At 40.8% G+C, this 23,570-nt stretch overlaps 1 protein-coding gene and 1 pseudogene across 2 annotated transcripts; one reads left to right on the top strand and one right to left on the bottom strand.

Moving 5' to 3' along the window:
* The first annotated feature begins 1,506 nt into the window (after positions 1 to 1,506).
* Positions 1,507 to 17,282, top strand: LOC139416689 (CDK5 and ABL1 enzyme substrate 2-like). Of its 2 annotated transcripts, XM_071165658.1 has the most exons (9): positions 1,507 to 2,082; positions 4,321 to 4,416; positions 10,130 to 10,207; positions 10,473 to 10,578; positions 10,654 to 10,825; positions 10,926 to 11,023; positions 11,288 to 11,394; positions 11,557 to 11,761; positions 15,027 to 17,282. In XM_071165658.1, the coding sequence occupies exons 1-9, from the start codon at positions 1,547 to 1,549 to the stop codon at positions 15,165 to 15,167; spliced, it is 1,539 nt and encodes a 512-aa protein (XP_071021759.1). In that variant the 5' UTR covers positions 1,507 to 1,546; the 3' UTR covers positions 15,168 to 17,282. The 2 variants fall into 2 exon arrangements, with proteins under 2 accessions (XP_071021759.1, XP_071021758.1); XM_071165657.1 differs by having other exon boundaries at positions 1,531 to 2,082; positions 10,473 to 10,825; positions 15,027 to 17,276.
* Positions 17,283 to 17,599: 317 nt separating this feature from the next.
* LOC139417586 (proteasomal ubiquitin receptor ADRM1-like) lies at positions 17,600 to 19,779 on the bottom strand (annotated as a pseudogene).
* Positions 19,780 to 23,570: the final 3,791 nt, after the last annotated feature.

Here is a 23,570-nt window from a genome sequence, read left to right as displayed (position 1 = left end):
AAATGCAGTTATCCAAATACAATAGAATAGTTTAAAATGTGAAGCAGACAATCAAACAGATAGGGAGAAACAGACAGATCCATCTAATCATTCTGCTAAAGTGACAGATTATTCTGATTAGACTGTCCAGTGGTAAAAAGTTAAATCATGTCTCATATAGAAGTAGATCAGTGGATTATGAAACAATACCCTGCTGGCTGCTGGCACCTGAGCCCAGGCAGAGGTCATTGGTTTTTTTTTATCGTCATAATTTTCAACTGAAAGTGGTTCACTTAACAGCCATTCCCATATCATATTCACTCCCATCTGTATTAATTTGGACAGTGAAGCAAAAATGTGTACATTTGGCTCTATACTCCAGCATTTTGCATTTGAAATAAATAAAATGTTTCATATGAAGTGACAGTACGGAATGTCACCTTTTATGTGAGGGTATTTTCATACACACCGGTTTTACTGTTTAGAAATTAAAGCACTTTATGTCTCTAGTCCCCCTCAAAAAATGCTAACCTCTCACCATTACCAATAACGGGGGAGGTTAGCATTTCTCACTCATCATTATTCAGGATTCATTCATGATTATCCATAATCATGGGAGCATCCACATTAATGTAGAAGTGTTCAGAAACATCTTCTATTCTTATTTCAAATAAAAGTGACTCCAAAATGACAAAATACATTATTTACCATTCAGTTCCTACTGGGCAAGACATTATCCGAAACACAACCAAATCAAACTGCAAATGCTTCCAACAACAGTGTGTAGAGTCACAAGCTTGAGATAGTCATTGCGTGCTAGGAATATGGGACCAAATACTAAACTTTTGACTACTTTAAGATACTATAATTTCATTGTTCCAAATAAAACTTATTCAAAATGGGGGGACTAGATACACAAAGTGATATCTAAACAGTAAAACAGATATATGAAACATTTAATCTCATATCCAAAATTCTGGAGAATAGGGCCAAATGTACACATTTTTGCTTCTCTGCAGCACAATGTTATTCAATATAAATCATCACCAACCTTCTGGGTAAAGCAGGCTATTAAGTAACAGATAACAGATACAATAAATTGGTGATTAGGATTAAATTAGTAGGACCATAGTTAATTGAACAATCTATTAAAATATGTCCAATGTTTTGCTGATTAAATGCATAGGGTCGAATGTATTACAATACCTTGACTATTATGCATATCTATCCGTTACAATATATTATTATCTGTTGTTACATTGGTGGAGTTCGTTTTGCATGGCCCGGTGCCCCGGGTGGATGGCTATTTCACTTAAGGACCAATGGAATGGTCCTAAATTAACCTCTCCGCTAACCCGGGGCACCAGGCCACGCAAAACGAACCGAATAATGTCTCAATCAGTTGTTACAATGCATCGCCATCAACTCACAGCCAATCCCCTAAAACCAAACCGTACTTATTTCAATAATTATACGTTTGAACCAATCAGCTTATGGTGGGCGTGGAGAGGTCCTCTCGCCGGCTAAATTAATTCCTCAACGAGCACAATCGTTCTATTATACTAGAATGGCGACTGCTGTTTTCGGTCGTCAATGTACAACAGGCAGTAATACTGCAAAATCACACAAAGAACACCTGCGAAAAGGTAAGGATTCACGACGGAGACAGGCGGCTCTTTTGTTCCTCAACAACATATCTTTAGACGGAAGGCCTTTGTATCATCTCAGCAATGGAAACCACGGTCAAAGGGAGGCCGTCGAGCTCCGAAGTCGAGACGCCACCGGGGCACAGGCGACTGGACACCCTCTTTTCTCATCGAGTATCTACGGAACCGTCTCCCTTGTGGCACCCTCCTTGGCCGGTGGCGCTGCTCCTACTGTGGCGGGGATCAGTGGACTGAGCCCAGTCCCTCCTAATTTGGTCATGGACACGGGCTCAAGTACTGCTGTGCGGTGTAGTGAGGTGTTTTTTGAGGGAGTTGACCCCATGGTCCCACCAGATACCCCTCTGTCCCCCACCTCTGGACCTCAGACATTCAATCCAAGTGCCAAATCATCATTTGTGCCCCAGACTCAGAATTCCGTTCCGGGGGATACACAAAGGTGGGAAATAGTATCTAGATACTACGTTTATATTATAGGGTGGTAAAAAATAATGGATTAATCTGTCATAACCATCAGTCACGACTAACGTTAGGTGTTACTCACTCTGCTATTGTATTCATTGTTACCAACATTGGCTGTTTCAAAGTTTGACAGAATAGGCCTGATTTATAAATGTGGTCTATTTACTTCCGCATATTTCATTTCAATATAGAAATCTACGGCAACGCAAATGGCCACAGACTAGACCTTACGTCAATTTTAGTTATTTAAATCTATTTCTCAAAGCAATCATTAGAACACGTCTTAATTGCCAGCTGCCACATTGGAAAAAAAAGATTTCCCTGTCAAAGTCCTTTAAAAAAAACTCTGCAGCGACAAATGTAGCTGAGGAACGCTCAACTCTGTTCTAGTATAAAGGCGGAGTTGAGTTTTGATTCAATAAGTTGTGCAGCACTTGTAGCTGAGGAACGCTTAGCTCCTTTTAGCAAAGCTAGTATCTTACGCACTAGTATTGCTAGGAATTAGCAATACGAAATAGCCCGTCAAAGGCGAGAGGTTAAATACAATTCCATTTCAATTTACTGCGAGTCTGCCCTGCAGATTGTCCATAGGATTGGTCCTTATGCAGGGGGAAATTGGTCGCGCGATTTACTAGCAACAACCTTTATCATCAGTCGATACATGTATAAATGTCAATTCTGAAAACGCTTACCTGTACCCGTTATATACAACCGCGTTCCTTCCGCTGGACCCGAAATTCACACGTTTAATAAACGCTTATCGAATACAACCACCGACCTTTTCCTAATTTGGGTTGCTCAACTCAGCGCGAATGCTCATGTGCCAATTGTATCTCCGCGTACATCGAGGACGCTACGTGAGCAACACAAATGTGAGAAAAAGTAGGTGTTTTAGGTTTTTATAAAATAAATAGGAATTTTAGCACAGCGCGGAAGGACCGCGACTGTACAGGACAAACATACGTACTGTAGGCCTACAGGTAAGCGTTTTCAGAATTGAACCCTTTTCAAGTACTGACTGCTGGTAAACTCAATGTTGTTACGAGCAAATCGGCGCCCAGTTATCAACATTCAACCCTGCCTTGATATAAGAGAACAGTTGGACGATCGCTTAGCTGCTTATAGCAACGCTAGTATTTACACACTAGGGTTGCTGGAAATTGGCTTGCAAAAAAACGGAATCGTCCGACAGAAGTTAAAATATTCTGTCCATTGTCTGTATAATTGGTCCTTGTGCAGAGGGACATTTGAGATAACACACAATGGAACTTCAAATGAAACAGAATTTCCACACGTGGGTCTGTTGTAGACCTTATGAAGTTCCTCTCCTTACTCGTGTCAAAGTAAAAGTCCCCTACAATTTTTTTGTGCAAGTTTGGCGCACGTGCTGGACTTTTATTTTGACATGAGGTTATCAGAGAGGAAGTAGGTCTAAAAAATACCCATGTTTGAGAAATCTGTTTAATTTATGTTCTATTAGATTTTTTTTCTTCTCAATTTCTCCCCTGCATAAGGACCAACCCTATGGGCAATCGGCAGGACAGACTCGGAGTAAGTTGAAATTGAATTTTATTTAACTTCTCGCTTCTGAGGACTATTAATTTTTTACAAGCTAATTCCTATCAATGCTAGTGTGTAAGATACTAGCAATCAAATTGTATTGGTCACACACACATATTTAGCAGATGTTTCTAAAAACAGCTAAGCCTTCCTCAGCTACAAGTGCTGCACAACTCGTCACTAAATTAAACTATTTAGTTCTAAATTAAACATATTTAGTTGGTATTGGTTTGTTTATTTTAACATTCTCTGTAATGCTGTGCTTTGTGTAAACATTACATTAATTGCTGTCAGGCTTGTGTTATCATCTCACCTTCTCCTGCCACCGCATCTGTCTTGCTCTGCATCTTACCTCTCCATCATTCTCTCTGAACATGTTTAGAAAAACAAACATATTACTTCAACTCCCTCTCACACAACATTGTGATTTTGGCATTATTATTCAGACATGTCATGTAAATTAATCTTTAAGGTCTTCCTTAGTTTATTATTTCAAGAAAATGGTTAATTCTTCCTCCATATTTGTCTACCTCCATAATCTAAAACTCACTGACAAATTATATGGTACTGTTGCTACCTGTTGGTCCAGATATTAGACGTTACTAATGTTGACGTTTAATTGACAATTATGTTTGTGTTCTCCATTTTGTCTTAGATCACGGAATCATTCAGGCTCTCCAAAACCTGCAAGGGTGGCCAAGAAGGTCCACTTTATCAAGAATATGAGGCAGTACGACACAAGAGGCAGCAGGTGAGTTTAAGTTGTAGATCAGGGGGTGCAGGAGATGTGTGGCGTAAACTGTATTCTAATGAAGTGAACAACCAAAACAAAATGTATAAAGCATTCTTCTATAGGCTCAACAAGTGGTATCAAAAAGTAATTCTAAATGGCATTGTAGTCACCCATGACATACAGGAAATGAATTGCATTCATAAGCATAGGCTTTATAGAGAAGAGGGAAGAAGATTGCAAAGAGACCTGCTGGAACTTGGATAACGCTCTTAAATGAGTAACAGAACGACTGTGTGGATTGCAACAGTGCATTTAATCAAATCAAAACACCAAAAAGGTGTCCTGTGGAAATATAACGCTCCCTGGCATTAACAGTAAAATATCCCTTATGTAAGATGGGACTGAACTATCACACTCAAGCTGCACTCAACCTATTCTCACTCTGTATAAATGATTCTCTTATTCAATGTGTTTTTTATGAATGAGGAACCTGGGTGAGGCTTATAGGGCTACAGCCTAGTCAGGTTGTCTTCGAAAGAAAAGTTTCCCTGGAGACACAAAGATAAGACACACATTTTTCTAAACTTATCTGTTTCAACAAGGCAAACCGTTTTAGAAGCCCTCTCATTTCTCCCTACCTGAAAATTACTTAATCATAGACAATATCACATCAATAGTCGTTTTTGCATGTTTTCCTGAACTTAGTGCAAAATGCAAATACAGTATCGCACATTGCTGGCATGTTATAAGATGTTTTGCAATAACCAGAGCCATGTATTTAGAAAAATGGGACATTGCGGTTTCTGTATCATAATGCATTTACGTGGCACTGCAGCCATGTTGGCGCACAATTGACATTACATGCGGAATATAATGCCTAGAAAGAGCATTATGGTGCATTTACATGACACTTAAATATGAAATGGCAGTCCTGTTAGACCTCCAGTAAAGATGGTATCCGCAGTAGGGGAAACTGCGCCACTGACCACCCAACAGCCGTAGTTATTGTTTCTGTTTTGTTAACGAAGCAGAACTGGGAGCAGCGCGGATTTGGTTAAAAAAAAGAAGTTAAAAAGTGAATTGCATATGCTGTTGTTCTATTGCGTGTGCAATGATGTCCGAGGTGGAAACAAATGTGTCCTTTGTTTGCAGTTGTAATATTGCAAACGGACGTGTCACTTTCACTATTAAGGATTCCAGCTTTGTGTTATATTAATAATGTGATGTACTGAATGTCTAGAATTAGAACAATATTCAAAATGCTAATGCCCAACTCTCTTAATATACAGTGCATTCAGAAAGTGTTCAGACCCCTTGAATTTTTCTACATTTTGATACGTTACAGCCTTATTCTAAAATTGATTAAATTATTTTCCCTCAGCAATCTACACACAATACCCCAAAATGACAAAGAAAAAACAGGTTTTAGCAAATGTATTAAAAATAAAAAAACAGATACCCTATTTACATAAGTTTTCAGACCCTTTGCTATGAGACTTACATTTTTTAATAATAATTGATTACAAAAAACACAAGGGGTAACATTTTAAAGTATTAGAACATGAAGGACAAACAATACAGCATCAAGACACTATCAAACATGTATCAGTCTTTCCGCAACAGAGCCATCCTTGTGCGTGTGCATGATAGTGATAGTTTCCTTTTTCATGATCACACCCGAACCCTCCAAGATCCCCCCCACAGTTCCCCAATAGCTGCCCCTCAACCATTCGAGACCCCTCTCACAGTCCGTCCGCCCCCCCCCCGGAAGAAAAAAAATACAATTCATTTCATTACCCACCCCCAAGAACCCCCCCAATGCATCAACAACCTAGAGAATGAACAATGAATGAAGAGAAAGACCGAAGAAAACAGCAAACAACAATGCAAAAAAATTATAATAATACATTTAAAACAAAGGACATCAAGGACAACTGAAATCATAACATCAATGCCTACTTTATGTTTGTGTGCAATGTCTGGCACTATTACATGTATGTGTGTGTTCTTGTATGTGTTTATTTGAATAAGTGTGTGTATATGCATGTGTACAAACACCTGCACGGCATCAGCCTCAGGCAAACCGGCATTCAAAACGAAGTCTTGAATCTTGCGTTTTATATATCCACTCATACACCCTGTACCATGGAATCGGTACATCAAAAATCTCTTCCCAACTATTTTGCAATCTGTATGGCACAGTTGTCAACATCCTGGTCCTCAAATGAAACTGGTATACATTCCTATTTATGCTATTTTTATTCCTCCGCCAGTTTTGATCCTTTATATTGGGCAGACAGACCAGTTCCCTACCTCCTCCGGCTGCCACCCGCCTCCTCCATTTTTGGGGCAATGCTGTAATAAATTGGTTGTACTCTTGGATTGAGCAGACCTTCCCGTACAATTCTGATAACTCCATGAAGGACATACCATTACAATATAATTTAAGAACAAAATACCCTTTTCAAACATTTCCCATAAATACAGGTATTTTATCAACCAGCACATTTGAGTTCAGCCATAATATTTGTTCTATCTTTCCAGGGGGATGAAATTGTAGCCAGCTCTGCAATGCTTGTTTGAAAAAGACATACTTTTTTCAAAGTATCTAACTTTCAATTAATCTAAAAAGAGACATGGCAATCTGCACAAAGGCAAAAAGGCCATTTTTAAACAATGGATGAGCTTTTCTTATTAATCTATTTGAGAACCATTTAGGGTTAAACTTTTGAATGAGTGAAGCTTTTAGAGAGGTTTAGTGCTTTTATATTTAATAATCTCAACCCACCCTATTCATTATATAGATAGGCTCGTTTTATTTTGTCTGGTTTAGCGTCCCAGATAAAGCAAAATATTTTTGGGTCATATGATTTGAAAAATGAATCATCAGGAGTAGGCAGCGCCATAATGAAGTGAGTAAACTGAAATATGACTAAGGAGTTAATCAGGGCAATTTTCCATAAATAGACAGGTATTTACCTCTCCATGGTTTGGTGGCTTATTTCTGCTTTACCAAATGAGGAGAGTTACAAACTTCACACATCAGTCAGAGTTCTACTTAAACTACATATTTAATAATAAGAGCTTTGCAATAACATTTTGACTTTCAATGATGCGCCATCTCTAATGAACCATTTGAAAGTCACAACAGAAAAGTACAAATATCCTTTATAGCCAATATCTCAACCTACATGATGAACCACATATCTTAGGAACACTTCACAAAGGGACTTTATAATTGAGAAAGGAGTATCCCTTAGCCAGATAATTTATAGTGAATGTTATCATTCAGTTTGGTCCCTAGGACGAGGTTCTAATCTTGTTCCTGGTACTTCATAGCACAAAAACACCATCTCATCCAATGGCATAAATCAATTGTCAACTCTAGATACTCTCATCTCAAGTAAACCCCCTCTTGACCCCACTCCTGGACAAGCTCACTGAGGAGAGTGAGCCTCTAGGTCATACACTATCCCAGAATAAGTACAACTTCAGAGAGGACATAAAATAGTTCCAGACACTGCCCCCCCCCCCCCTCCAATGCAAAAGGAGGGAGTGACTTGCACAGACATTGTGGAGACAAGCAATTGGTTCCCCATTAATCACGCCATCCCTTCATATGGTTTAACAGATACATTCACATATGAAGACAATGTTCCATCCTGTCCTCTTCCCTTTCTGATATTCTGCATAGCACCAGAGACATGTAAAAGACAAGCCTGACCTCTCCCATCTCTGGGCCCCAAGTGACTGAGCCACAGCTGAGGGAAGAAATGCAACTGCCAATACTAGAGTCTATTAGAAATACATTCTAATAAAAAGTATATCACATAACAATATTATGCAGATATGACATCTTAATTACTTATGTTACCCAACTAATTCTGATTCATCCACCACAGGTTGCAGGATCTTGTCTATTTTTACAAGTTTTCTATTGAAATTCATAGTGGAGAGCTTATTTATATATTTTCTGACATGAATACCGAGAATCTCTACTTCACCATCAGCCCATTTTATAGGTAAGCTGCAAGGTAATGTAAAAGTTGTATTTTTAAGGATCCAATACGTAATATTGTACACTTATCATGATTAGGTTTTAGTCCAGAGAGTACAGAAAAGTTATCTTTTAATGAGACATTGCAGGGATCTAGCTTGCGGACTTAACATAAAACTTGAGTCATCGGCATACATGGACACCTTTGTTTTTAAGCCTTGGATTTATAATCCTCTAATGTTGTTGTTGGATCTGATTTTAATAGCTAGCATTTCGATGGCCATAATGAATAGATATGGTGACAGCGGACACCCTTGTTTAACTCCTCTTGACAATTCAAAACTCTCTGAGAAGTAGCCGTTATTTACTATTTTACACCTGGGGTCGCTATAAATTATTTTTACCATGAGACTTGATATTGAGATCAGGTGCATTGTCTCCATTGATCATCCTTGAGATGTTTCTACAACTTGATTGGAGTCCACCTGTGGTAAATTCAATTGATGGACATGATTTGGAAAAGCTGTCAATATAAGGTCCCACAGTTGACAGTGCATGTCAGAGCAAAAAAACATGCCATGAGATCAAAGGAATTGTCTGTAGAACTCAGAGACAGGATTTTGTCAGGGAACAGATCTGGGGAAGGGTACCCATTTTTTTTTTTTTACAGCATTGAATGGCCCCAAGAACCGTGGCCTCCATCATTCTTAAATGGAAGAAGTTTAGAACCACCAAGACTCTTCCTAGACCTGACCGCCTGGCCAAACTAAGCAATCGGGGGAGAAGGGCCTTGGTCAGGGAGGTGACCAAGAACCCCATGGTCACTCTGACAGAGCTCCACAGTTCCTCTGTGGAGAAGGGCGAATCTTCCAGAAGGGCAATCATCTCAGCAGCACTCCACCAATCAGGTCTTTATGGAAGAGTTACCAGACAAAAGCCACTCCTCAGTAAAAAACACATGACCGTTCACTTGGAGTTTGCCAAAAGGCACCTAAAGGACTCTCAGACCATGAGAAACATCTCAACGATGTTCAATGGAAACGGGAGGCACCTGAGCTTATTTTCGAGTCTAATAGCAGGGTCTGAATACTTATGTAGGGTCTGAATACTTATGTAGGGTCTGAATACTTATGTAAGGTATTTCTGTTTTTTGGTTTTAATACATTTGCAAAAATTTCTTAACCGGTTTTCACTTTGTCATTATGGGGTATTGTGTGTAGATTGCTGAGAAAATTGTTTTATTTAACCCATTTAATAATAAGGCTGTAATGTAACAATGTTTTGAAAGTAGGGGTCTGAATGCTTTCTGAAGGCACCATACATATTGTACTAATAAGTGCATTACTAATGCTGTAGTTAACTGTAGTTTGGGGCATTTTTGAATTGCGGTGGCATTTGGGCACTACATACATTTAAATTTTAAAAGGCTTTCCATTCTAAATCAACGAATATGCTTTTTCTTTTTACATTAGGATAACATGCCACCAGTAGGAGTAGTAACACCAATGAGACATTTTTGGTTATTCAGGATTTTAAAAAACTGTAGCCCAGATACTCAAATCCAAGGTCATTAACCCTTTAAAAATGTATTTCAGTGATATGGTTAGGGCTGCAATACAGTATGTACCTTTGTAGGCGACCCGACCCGTTTAGTAGTATGTGACTAGCTGTTGTTTGTGTAGACTGACACTGTGGATGTTCTGTGTGCTTGTACTTGCTATCTGTATCCTGCAGGATCATGATGATTTGTGCCAAGCGGTCTCTATGTGCTGCTTTCTCAGTGCTGCCCTATGGAGAGCGTGTTCACCTCAGGTACAGACACATAGCCCTAACCAACTACAGCCCACCTCTATCCCTCTGTCTCACTATATGACCCAGCCATCCTCTCGTGTGTCCTGAATCGCCATCAGGAAAGGAATTGTGTCATGATGATCACAGGTTTTAATGTGGAGCTGCATAATAATTATATAATGTATGCCATTTAGCAGACACTTTTATCCAAGTGACTTAGTCATGCATTCATACATTTTACGAGGCATGATGGTGACATGAGTAGATTCTCTTTCTGCACACCCAGTGACCCAAAGTTGGAGGCGCACAAACTACAGCTGTCCTCTGGGGTGGCATCTGACCTGTTCCCTGGCCTGGAGGGCCTGGGGGTGGAGCTAGGTGCATATGGAAAGGTAAGGTTGAACTGGAGAGTAATTGCACACTGTCTGTCTGTGCTTTGTGTTCGTAAACGTCTCTTTCCTCATCAGACGGTATCGTACGCCCAGTTCCTTTTCCCCACTAATGCCCTGGTGAGACCGAAGAGCAGTGGAGCACTAGAGCCCAGCACAACACAGACCCCCCTGTCACGTTACCAATGCAACGGCCAGAAGAACTACACCACCCCGTCTCGACTCAACAGCACCATAGGACAGGACCTGAGTACGCTCCACTTCACTAGAATACAGGTTACATGCACTCTCTCTTTGGCAAATAGTTTTTGCAATTATTACTGTCTTCTCATTTAATATCATTTTTACAGATATAGAAGACCTGGCAGACTATGATCCCTACCTACTCAGTGACCCTCAGTGGCCTTGCGGGAGACACAAGAGAGTTCTTATATTCTCATCATATGTGGTAAGCATTCCTATAACATTATACATGTTACATACACCTCACCACATTACTTTGTGACTAGACAATACATCACATGACACACTGACAACCCAGAATGCTCTGATTTTGTTCAGTAGCACCATTATCAACTTAAAACAATCCACATCGTAAGGGATTTTATTGACAAGTCAACTTTACTGCACATAGTAAACACCATCATAATGCAATGTCTATGAATAGGATGAAAGCAAAGTTCTCATATTTATCTTGTTCCCTGTCTTCCAGACGACTGTTATTGAGTATGTAAAGCCGTCGGACCTGAAGAAAGACATGAATGAGACGTTTAAGGAGAAGTTCCCCTATATTAAACTGACCCTCAGCAAGATAAGAAGGTGCACGGTGCATGAACATGTTGTGCATTTTTGTCTACTGTCTGTTTCAATCTCTGAAAATCACATTTGTATCTTTGTCTTCAAACCATGCATTTACATATGCAAATCCTGCATATCTGCCTACCATACACACCCATGTGTAACCTCCCTCCTGTTTGACAGCCTGAAGTGGGAGATGCGTGCGGTGGGAGAGGAGTGCAGTTTGCAGCCGGTCACAGTGGCCATGGCATTTGTGTACTTTGAGAAACTGGTGCTGCAGGGCCGCCTGAACAAGCAGAATAGGAAATTGGTGTCTGCAGCCTGCGTCCTACTGGCAGCCAAGATCAGCAGTGACCTGAAGAAGCAGGAGGTCCGACAGCTGATTGACGTGAGTGAAGTCGTTTTTTTTACACGTACAGTTGAAGTCGGAAGTTTACATACACTTAGGTTGGAGTCATTAACTCGTTTTTCAACCACTCTACAAATGTCTTGTTAACAAACTATAGTTTTGGCAAGTCGGTTAGGACATCTACTTTGTGCATGGCACAAGTCATTTTTCCAACAATTGTTTACAGACAGATTATTTCACATAATTCACTGTATCACAATTCCAATGGGTCAGAAGTTTACATACAGTGGGGGCAAAAAAGTATTTAGTCAGCCACCAATTGTGCAAGTTCTCCCACTGAAAAAGATGAGAGGCCTGTAATTTTCATTATAGGTACACTTCAACTATGACAGACAAAATGAGAAAATGTATTTGGAAAATAAGTATTTGGTCACCAACAAACAAGCAAGATTTCTGGCTCTCACAGACCTGTAACTTCTTCTTTAAGAGGCTCCTCTGTCCTCTACTCGTTACCTGTATTAATGGCCCATGTTTGAACTTGTTATCAGTATAAAAGACACCTGTCCACAACCTCAAACAGTCACACTCCAAACTCTACTATGGCCAAGATCAAAGAGCTCTCAAAGGACACCAGAATTTTTTTTGTAGACCTGCACCAGGCTGGGGAGACTGAATCTGCAATAGGTAAGCATCTTGGTTTGAAGAAATCAACTGTGGGAGCAATTATTAGGAAATGGAAGACATACAAGACCACTGATAATCTCCCTCGATCTGGGGCTCCACGCAAGATCTCACCCCGTGGGGTCAAAATGATCACAAGAACGGTGAGCAAAATTCCCATAACCACACAGGGGGACCTAGTGAATGACCTGCAGAGAGCTGGGACCAAAGTAACAAAGCCTACCATCAGTAACACACTATGCCATCAGGGACTCAAATCCTGCAGTGCCAGACTGTCCCCCTGCTTAAGCCAGTACATGTCCAGGCCCGTCTAAAGTTTGCTAGAGAGCATTTGGAGGACCCAGAAGAAGATTGGGAGAATGTCATATGGTCAGATAAAACCAAAATAGAACTTTTTGGTAAAAACTGAACTCGTTGTGTTTGGAGGACAAAGAATGCTGAGTCGCATCCAAAGAACACCATACCTACTGTGAAGCATGGGGGTGGAAACATCATGCCTTGGGGCTGTTTTTCTGCAAAGGGACCAGGACGACTGATCCGTGTAAAGGAAAGAATGAATGGGGCCATGTATTGTGAGATTTTGAGTGAAAACCTCCTTCCATCAGCAAGGGCATTGAAGATGAAACGTGGCTGGGTCTTTCAGCATGACAATGATCCCAAACACACCGCCCGGGCAACGAAGGAGTGGCTTCGTAAGAAGCATTTCAAGGTCCTGGAGTGGCCTAGCCAGTCTCCAGATCTCAACCCCATAGAAAATCTTTGGAGGGAGTTGAAAATCTGTGTTGCCCAGCAACAGCCCCAAAACATCACTGCTCTAGAGGAGATCTGCATGGAGGAATGGGCCAAAATACCAGCAACAGTGTGTGAACCTTGTGAAGACTTACAGAAAACGTTTGACCTCTGTCATTGCCAACAAAGGGTATATAACAAAGTATTGAGAAAATTTTGTTATTGACCAAATACTTATTTTCTACCATAATTTGCAAATAAATTAATTAAAAATCCTACAATGTGATTTTCTGGATTTTTATTCTCTCATTTTGTCTGTCATAGTTGAAGTGTACCTATGATGAAAATTACAGGCCTCATCTTTTTAAGTGGGAGAACTTGCACAATTGGTGGCTGACTAAATACTTTTTTGCCCCACTGTACACTAAGTTGACTAAGTTTAAACAACTTTGAAAATTCCAGAAATTGACGTCATGGCTTTAGAAGCTTCTTATAGGTTAATTGACATCATTTGAGTCAATTGGAGGTGTACCTGTGGATGTATTTCAAGGCCTACCTTCAAACTCAGTACCTCTTTGCTTGACATGGGAAAATCAAAATAAATCAGCCAAGACCTCAGAAAAAAATTGTCTGGTTCATCCTTGGGAGCAATTTCCAAACTCCTGAAGGTACCACGTTCATCTGTATAAACACCATGGGACCACGCAGTCGTCATACCACTCAAAACGCACCACTCAGAACGTACTTTGGTGCTAAAAGTGCAAATCAATCCCAGAACAACAGCAAAAGACCTTGTGAAGATTCTGGAGGAAACGGGTACAAAAATACCTATATCCACAGTAAAACGAGTCCTATATCGACATAACCTGAAAGGCCGCTCCGCAAGGAAGAGCCATTGCTCCAAAACCGCCATAAAAAAGCCAGACTACGGTTTGCAACTGCACATGGGGACAAAGATTGTACTTTTTGGATAAATGTCCTCTGGTCTGATGAAACAAAAATAGAACTGTTTGGCCATAATGACCATTGTTATGTTTGGATGAAAAAGGGGGAGGCTTGCATGCCGAAGAACAGCATCCCAACTGTGAAGCACGGGGGTGCCAGCATCATGTTGTGGGGGTGCTTTGCTGCAGGTGGGACTGGTGCACTTCACAAAATAGATGGCTTCATGAGGGAGGAAATTCTGTGGATATATTGAAGCAACATCTCAAGACATAAGTTAAAGCTTGGTCGCAAATGGGTCTTCCAAAAGGACAATGACCACAAGCATATTTCCAAAGTTGTGGCAGAATGGCTTAAGGACAACAAAGTCAATATATTGGAGTGGCCATCACCAATCCCTGACCTCAATCCTATAGAATATTTGTGGGCAGAACTGAAAAAGCGTTTGCGCGCAAAGAGGCCTACAAACCTGACTCTTTTACACCAGCTCTGTCAGGAGGAAAAAAATAATAATTATCTCTACTATTCTGACATTTCACATTCTTAAAATAAAGTGGTGATCTGAAGTGACCTAAGACAGGGAATTTTGACTAGGATTAAATGTCAGGAATTGTGAAACTGAGTTTAAATGTATTTGGCTAAGGTGTATGTAAACTTCCGACTTTAACTGTACATATTGGTCATTTAGCAGACGCTCTTCTCCAGAGCAACTTACAATCAAGTAGCACTCCTAACATGCAATTGTATTATTCAACCTACCCATTTGAGCATTGTATAAATTTAAGAATTGAAAATACAGTACCTTGTGTGTTTTAAAATGTATGGATAATTTTGCTCACGTCAGGATCACTTGAAATAATTTAATTATTACGGTAATCAAAGCATTGGGCAGTATCGTAGGAGGTTGTCTTCTCGTTCTTAGCCCCCCTTCTCTTTCTCCATGGTTGAGCAGAAGCTGGAGGAGCGTTTTCGTATAAACCGCCGGGAGTTGATTCCATTGGAGTTCCCTGTCCTGGTTGCCTTGGAAATGGGGCTCTACCTCCCTGACAGCAAGGTTATGCCGCACTACCGCAGGCTGGTGCAGCAGGGCTAGACTGGAGGTGGCCCGGAGAACTGGCCTGTGACAGTTTTGATATTTAAGTCCTGATGATATTGATTGGAAATGCTGATCCTGAATCAGCACCTTGAGAGATGCACCTTCTGCCCTAGAATCTGTTCAGGTGTAGCAGGTCAGCCCAGCCTACAATGCTCCTTATAAAAATAAAGTTTAGGTACTCTATTTATTTGATTGAATGCCATCCAATATCTTGATAACTTGATATGATAATATCTTGGTAATAGAAAGAATGATTTTTAAAAATATTTTCTGCAAAGCTGTTGGACTTTTTTTTTCTTTCTATGTTTTGATTCTTGTTGGGTCAGCTTGTTCTGAACTTCTTTCTGGGTGGTATATGGCATTCTGATGTGAAGATTTTTTTCATAGAAGGGTTCAAAACCATGTTTATTTTGTACAAACAGTACACCTTAAATATTTGCTAAAAATTAGCTCAAAAACTGAGTGTAGGATGGCAACCCGATGGGGGTGTCTGTAAGAACACAGAGGACTTTTACTATTCTCTAGTTTAGCTCTTTCGGTCTTAAAGGCATTGGTGCTCGGATGAGTGGCAATGATCGGTTACATGTGATCAGATGACAGATGTAGATGGTTTTAGTTGTCAGCACACGCATCTGTTTGTCCATAGTACTGGTTTGGTTGCTTGTGAGAAGAGGGCTAATGACTGAAGGTGAGAGCACAGATCTCCCGAGGGTTTACTTGTTGTTCAAAGTTTTAAAAAATAAAAATAAAATCAAACCAGATTAAGACATGCAGTGCATTCAAAACGCATGACAGTGCTTTGTTATAGATGATGTCACAGATCACGTTAAAGGTGGTGATTGTTCCTTCTAATCCTCTGTACTTTCATTTCTAACTGTGGGAAGAAGTCTTAACTTAAACTCTATTTAAAGTATGTGTCTGATAAGGTCCGCATTATGTGATGTTGATGGTTGCCATATCAGTTTGAAATAATTTAGATGCCCTGAAGTAATTCCCTGTCCAAAGGTAGAGAAATGTTTATTTTTGTGTGTGTAAATGGTGCCTGGTATTGTATCTTTGCTCATTATAGCTTGTGTTGATCTTACTATTTATTCACTCATTTTGAAAATGACACATCAGTCATTGGACTTAAAAGGCCTCAAATGTGATTGAAATGACACTCTGGCCAGCCCAGAACTTTCATCCTCAGTTGTTTTTATTGTATCATTTGTTTAGAACTTGGCTTGGATGGTATTTATTACCCTTTTCTTGGGTTGGAATCAACAGTTTTGATCATGTCAGTTCTGTAGCTAGCAATCAGTCTAATTGTGTAGACTTTAAATCACCACTGTGCAATCAACTGCCTCTGTTCTATTACACAAATTACTTTTCTGCTGTGAATGGTTTTGTTAAGTTGCATGGTTAATGTTCAGTCAAACTTCATATCAGTACTTGGTTGGTATTGTATATCAACACCCAGGTATAGGATTTGCAATAAGTATTCTTACCATATTGTTCAAAGTACTGGACAAGCCAGTTGTCATTTTTTTTAGCTCAGGAAATATCTTTGAATGAATGCTTTATTTTCCACGGATCATTCTGAGATCATGGGATTTATCAAACAGAACTCTGGAATGAGAGCAGGTAGAAACCAGTTATTTGTGTGTCCTAAAAAGTGTATTTATTTACAGTATTTCTTGTGTATTTCTCTTTATTTGCATTGTATTATGCCACTTGACAAAACAGTAAGAAGTGCCTAAAACCACCATGAGTTGAATGACGTATTAGTCCTATCCAGATATTATTCCCTCTTGTATTTCACTCTCTTATTGCTGTTGGGGTGTTTCACCGTACCTGTGAATATCATGGAAAATTGGACTCTGCATAATGTGAAGCTCATTGTTCTTTGAGTGATCTTGGAAAAAACGTTTGGTACGGTAATGTGCAGAATCCTGCTGTGGTGTGACTGGATGTCTTTGTTTTGCAAATGTATGCTTAAATCACCTAATTGGTTTAGAATGTGAAATGGTAGAACTTTTGACAATGTGATCATGGATGGTGTCAATTTTGTAAAAGTATATTTTTATTCTTAAATCAGAAAATATATTTAAACATTTTCTAACCATTTAAGACCACATGACTGGAGTCTTCTTTCTTTTTTTTAGGCCAGGAAGCTACAGGTCACATTGGCACATGTAGCTGTCACTAGTCTATCAAGGCCCAAATCCTAAACAGTCACAATATTCTGGTTTGCAATATATCAGGGAACACATTTTAATGTTGTTGATTCAAGCTCTGATTTGATCATGTGTGCATCAATTTGTTATAATTTTAACACCCAATTGAGGGTAGGTGTCTTACATTCCATGAAATATATATTCTGATAGGAAATGGTAGACTGCTTCAGTGCTCTAAATAACAAATCAGCTAGTAAATAGTTAATAAAATATTTAATGAAACTGGACTAACACAGGTACTAATCCAAACTCATATCTTTCATCATCCTTGTCTTTGGAATCATCGTCCTCATGGTCAGACTTGCTGTCTGTCTCCATGGCTTTAGCAAAAGCCTCAATGTCTGGAATGGAGGAAAGCTCAATTAGAATTTCACTCATGAAAACAGCAGGTCATATCTCTTATGGAAATCTTATTCAAAATGGTAGACACTAATGTTATGTAGGAATATCTGCACAGGCAGACCTGCATGTTATGTGTTCCCTAAACAATGAAATGACATACAAACAAGGTCCCTGGGCTCATGTTTTGTGGGCCGATACAGGACATTGACCTCCTTTGTTAGCTGCATCCACAGCTTCTGTTGGCAGCCCAAACTGGTTCATTAGAGGCCCCAACTGCCCTGAAGCCAGGGCACTACTGAACAGACCCATGGCCTACAAAGAGAATAATCACTGCTTTACATCATACATACTCATACAGTAGTATATGAAATTTAGCACTCAAGTGGTAACTAAAAGAAAGGCCAGGATCACTTTATCATACTATAGTAATATAGTATGATATAGTTCTGAGAAAACACTGATACTCAAGTGTGCTCAACAGTGCAGTTTTTGTGTGTGGTATACCTGCTGGAACTGTGGGGAGGTGAGTATGTGATGGAGTTGTTGGTGCTCTGAGGCAGGGCCTCTCCTGACGGCAGGAAAGGCAGAAGCCTCTCCTGGACCTCCGCATTGGCCAGGATAGGAGCCATGATCTCAGGGGTCACAACACTGGCCAGGTTCACTGTAGAGAGAACAGTCATATTTCATACAGACATCAGACAGGTGATAAATACAGAGGGCCATTCTCAACTTCAGTCATGTATCTACTGCTGCAAGGCTTTATTTCCCTGGTAACAGCATGATTACAGTCCCTTATTTCATTGCGGGTGACCGCAGGAGACAGATGGACTGAGCGGGAGAGAGACCGAGAGACTAACTAAATTCACAGGGGTTGTAATAAATGTAGAATAAGCTATCTGTAAAAGTTGGCTAAGTATTGAGTGTGTAGTCTAAGCTGAAGAGAGACAAGTGTATAAAGGTACTAAATTAATTAGTAGTAGTGAAGTGAGTCTGTTGGCTTGTGGTACCTTGAAGAAGAGTTGCCGGCTGCAGGACCTCCACTACTTAGCAGGCTGGCCAGGCCCGGTCCAGCCAGAGCCCCAAAACCTCCTACAGACAGACACATGACAGAAATAGGGAGCGGATTATTCATTTGTCTCCCAAAGAATCCTGTTATGATAGACATTGTTGCAATTAATAACTCAATAGTCAGGCACGTCAATCCAGCTATCGGCTGTTTAAAGCACATTGCTACGAGTGGTAAAAAAAAGACTGTACACTAATAGCACTAATAGCTACTTATCAAGACCTCCCAGTCCAGTAGGTCCAATGAGCTGCATGAGCTGGTTGTGACTCATGTTACAGAGGAGACTCTGCAGTCCACCCTCGCCTAGGACAGAAGAATGCTAAATGTTCCCGAACGGATCAACACATCATGCACAAAGGAGAGGCTGAGTGGGGAAGGAACTATCGTCTCTGAGAATGCATTGCTTCCTGTGTCAACATGCCACAGTACCTTTGCACTCTGTTTATGAGTGTGTGCACTGTACCCTTCTTTAATCCAGGCATATTAGGGTTGTTAAGATACTCATTCACTTTACGGCAGTACTCCTCATCCTTATCAGTCTTGGACTCCTATAACAGGGAAATAGAAATAACACTTTATTACACCAGAAACTTATTTTTCTCATACAATTGGCAGCTGATAACATTACCTTCCTCTCCAGATAAATATACAAAGGAGGCAGAGTTATATACAAAGGCGGCAGGGGTGTTGTTGGGTGTGTTTAGACAGGCTACCCAATTCAGATAATTTTTCACTAATAGATATTTTGACAAATCAGATCATCTCTGAAAATGATCTGATATAAAAATATCTGATGTGATTTGTCAAAAGACCAATTTGTGGGGAAAAATATCAGAATTGGGCTGCCTGTGTAAACACAGCCATAGGATCATCATGCCTTACACACCTGAATCCAGAAGAACAGTCTCTTGGAGCCAGCCTTGAACTTCAGCACAAACACCCGACCAGTTCGACGATTCTTGTTTCTTAGTAAAATGTTAAGCATTTTGAACGAAGAGCCGTTTACTAGCCAGATGATCCGGCTCACCGAAAAGACTCGGAATGCCCATCACTAATAGGTACCAAATATATATATTTTTTTATAGCTAACCTAAAACAGACCACAGCCTGTCGCCCAATGGGAGCATATTAATCATAGTGGTGTGGGGGCTGTGCTTTGGCAAAGTGAGTGGGGTTATATCCTTCCTGTTTGGCCCTGTCCGGGGGTGTCCTCGGATGGGGCCACAGTGTCTCCTGACCCCTCCTGTCTCAGCCTCCAGTATTTATGCTGCAGTAGTTTATGTGTCGGGGGACTAGGGTCAGTTTGTTATATCTGGAGTACTTCTCCTGTCCTATTCGGTGTCCTGTGTGAATCTAAGTGTGCGTTCTCTAATTCTCTCCTCCTCTCTTTCTCTCTCTCGGAGGACCTGAGCCCTAGGACCATGCCCCAGGACTACCTGACATGATGACTCCTTGCTGTCCCCAGTCCACCTGACCGTGCTGCTGCTCCAGTTTCAACTGTTCTGCCTTATTATTATTTGACCATGCTGGTCATTTATGAACATTTGAACATCTTGGCCATGTTCTGTTATAATCTCCACCCGGCACAGCCAGAAGAGGACTGGCCATCCCACATATGCTCTCTCTAATTCTCTCTTTCTTTCTCTCTCTCGGAGGACCTGAGCCCTAGGACCATGCCCCAGGAATACCTGACATGATGACTCCTTGCTGTCCCCAGTCCACCTGACCGTGCTGCTGCTCCAGTTTAAACTGTTCTGCCTTATTATTATTCGACCATGCTGGTCATTTATGAACATTTGAACATCTTGGCCATGTTCTGTTATAATCTCCACCCGGCACAGCCAGAAGAGGACTGGCCACCCCACATAGCCTGGTTCCTCTCTAGGTTTCTTCCTAGGTTTTGGCCTTTCTAGGGAGTTTTTCCTAGCCACCGTGCTCCTACACCTGCATTGCTTGCTGTTTGGGGTTTTAGGCTGGGTTTCTGTACAGCACTTTGAGATATCAGCTGATGTACGAAGGGCTATATAAATACATTTGATTTGATTTTGATTTTAGTGGGCAGAACAATCAAGGAGTAGAGCCAAGCACGAGATAGCATATATTTCCATATTTCCGTTAGGAACACATACTCTGGGATGTGTGAGTGCAATAACTAAATTTGCTCTTGCGTTCCTTCTAAACAATGTCATTTTTTGAAACTTTGGCAAAGGGTAAAGTCTACAAAACTTTGTCAATTCTATTCGTAACAGATTGTAGTTTTGGGAACAGAAAACTGTATTGAGATCAAATCTTTCATCGATGAGGAAATTTGAAGAATGTCGGCCAAAATCCATCTCGCTCCATCTTCTCCCACTGCCGTCCATTGGAATTCCTCATCACCATACAGTGCATTCAGAAAGTATTCGGACCCCTTGTCTTTTTCCACATTTTGTTATGTTACCTTATTCTAAAAAAAAAAAATTTTAAATCCCAGTTTGACATTTTTGCAAATGTATATATATATATTTTTTTTTAATCACATTTACATAAGTATTCAGATCCTTTACTCAGTACTTTGTTGAAGCACCTTAGACAGTGATTACAGCCTTTATTCTTCTTGGGTATGATGCTACAAGCATGGCACACCTGCATTTGGTGAGTTTCTCTCATTCTATTCTGCAGATCCTTGTCCTGTTGGAAGGTGAACCTTCGCCCCAGTCTGAGGTCCTGAGTGCTCTGGAGCAGGTTTTCATCAAGGATCTCTGTACTTTGCTCTGTTCATCTTTCCCTCGATCCTGACTAGTCTCCCAGTCCCTGCTGCTGAAAAACATGACCACAGCATAACGCTGCCACCACCATGCTTCACAGTAGGGATGGTGTCAGGTTTCCTCCAGACGTGACACTTGGCATTCAGGCCAGAGTTCAATCTTGGTTTCACCAGACCAGAGAATTTTGTTTTTCATGGTCTGAGTCCTTCATATACCCTGATGAAGACAGCTTGGCTGTCGAAACGTTGGATATTACATTTTTGCATCTGAGCTCCTAGAGTGTGCGGCTCTCCTTTATTTTCAAGTTTTCTACTCCGCTAGCCAGCACCTTGCCTAAATAGGTGTGCGTTTCTTTTTCTTCTAGTCCGAGTCCTTTAGGTACCTTTTGGCAAACTCCAAGTGGGCTGTCATGTGCCTTTTACTGAGGAGTGGCTTCCGTCTGCCCGTTCTGCAGAGATTGTTGTCCTTCTGGAAGATTCTCCCATCTCCACAGAGGAACTCCAGAGCTCTGCCAGAGTGACCATGAAGTTCTTGGTCACCTCCCTGACCAAGGCCCTTCTCCCCCGATTGGTCAGTTTGGCGGGGCGGCCAGCTCTAGGAAGAGTCTTTGTGGTTCCAAACTGCTTCCATTTAAGAATGATGGAGGCCACTGTGTTTTTGGGGACCTTCAATGCTGCAGAAATGTTTGGTAACCTTTCCACAGACCGTGCTTCGACACAATCCTGTCTTGTAATTCCTTCGACCTCATGTCTTAGTTTTTGCTCTGACATGCACTGTCAACTGTGGGACCTTATATAGACAGGTGTGTGCCTTTCCAAATCACGTCCAATCAATTTAATTTAGCACAGGTGGACACCAATCAAGCTGTAGAAACATCTCAAAGATGATCGACGGAAACAGGATGCACCTGAGCTCAATTTCGAGTCTCGTAGCAAAGGGTCTGAATACTTATGTAAATAATCTATTTTAGAATAAGGCTGTAATGTAACAAAATGTGGAAAAAGTCAAGGTGTCTGAAAACTTTCCCGAATGCACTGTATTTGGTGGTGAGTGGAAATGCCAAATCGACGCTTCAGATTTATACATTCGGTGAAACATCTGGCTCATTGTTCTGTGTCTGTACTGTTGGTGTTGTTCTTCTTCTGTGGATTTTATGTGACAGTGGGCAACCACCTTTAAGGTCCATTACCGCCACCAACCGGACTGGAGTGTGTACCAGAGACAGGAAAAATCTAAATCCTACCTGTTATTCTCATCTCGAAGAACTAGCATATGTTCCACTCTCTCAATCTCCTCCTGACAGTGATTACACCTCTCAGTGAGATGTTTTCCTACCAATTTCAATGAACTGCTGAGCCCTGTGTTACAAATCCCTTTTGGCCCGACAGTCTAGGGGGTATGGTAACGAGACCCGTAACATAACTCATGCAAATTATAATAGTGAAAAAGTAAAAGTGAGAACGAAATAACCACGACAACTGAAATCTACCGTCAAACTCGGGGTTTATTGGAAAACACATGGTAATGGGGGGAGCAGGAAAAGGGGCTGAGCTGGACCCAAGGAAAGAAATAATAAGTACTCAAAAACACCGCTAAGCTAGACTAGCCTACTTTAACAACAGCTAACTAACCAAAAATACAGTGGGTGGTCCGCCCAGTTCTAACTAGTGTATTTAACAAAGTTTACCTACGGGTAGTGTATGCCCATGGGCGACTTGTCTTGGTTCCCCCTTTTCCCACCAGCAAACAAACACCATAACCAAAAACAATACTCACAGGTGAGGACAAAGTGATATGGAGGTGCTCAAACAAAAGAGAGGTCAATACATAAAGAGCGCGTGAAACAGAGCGACCTACAGACATGGCATTTACAGAGAGATTGAGCTCCACAGCAAACAACTGACAGGGTTTTTAAACAAAGGGAAATGAACAGGAAACAGGAGGAGGTGTGTCTTCTGATTGATGATTGGTGACTGATTGGGGAGTGATGATTTTCACCTGTGAGGGAAGAAGGAGAGAAAAGAAAACA

Source organism: Oncorhynchus clarkii, chromosome 9, assembly GCF_045791955.1.
Source record: "Oncorhynchus clarkii lewisi isolate Uvic-CL-2024 chromosome 9, UVic_Ocla_1.0, whole genome shotgun sequence".
NCBI classification, from domain to species: domain Eukaryota; kingdom Metazoa; phylum Chordata; class Actinopteri; order Salmoniformes; family Salmonidae; genus Oncorhynchus; species Oncorhynchus clarkii.
Note: the sequence above shows the minus strand (reverse complement) of the source record. Positions and strands in the feature narration are given on the sequence as shown.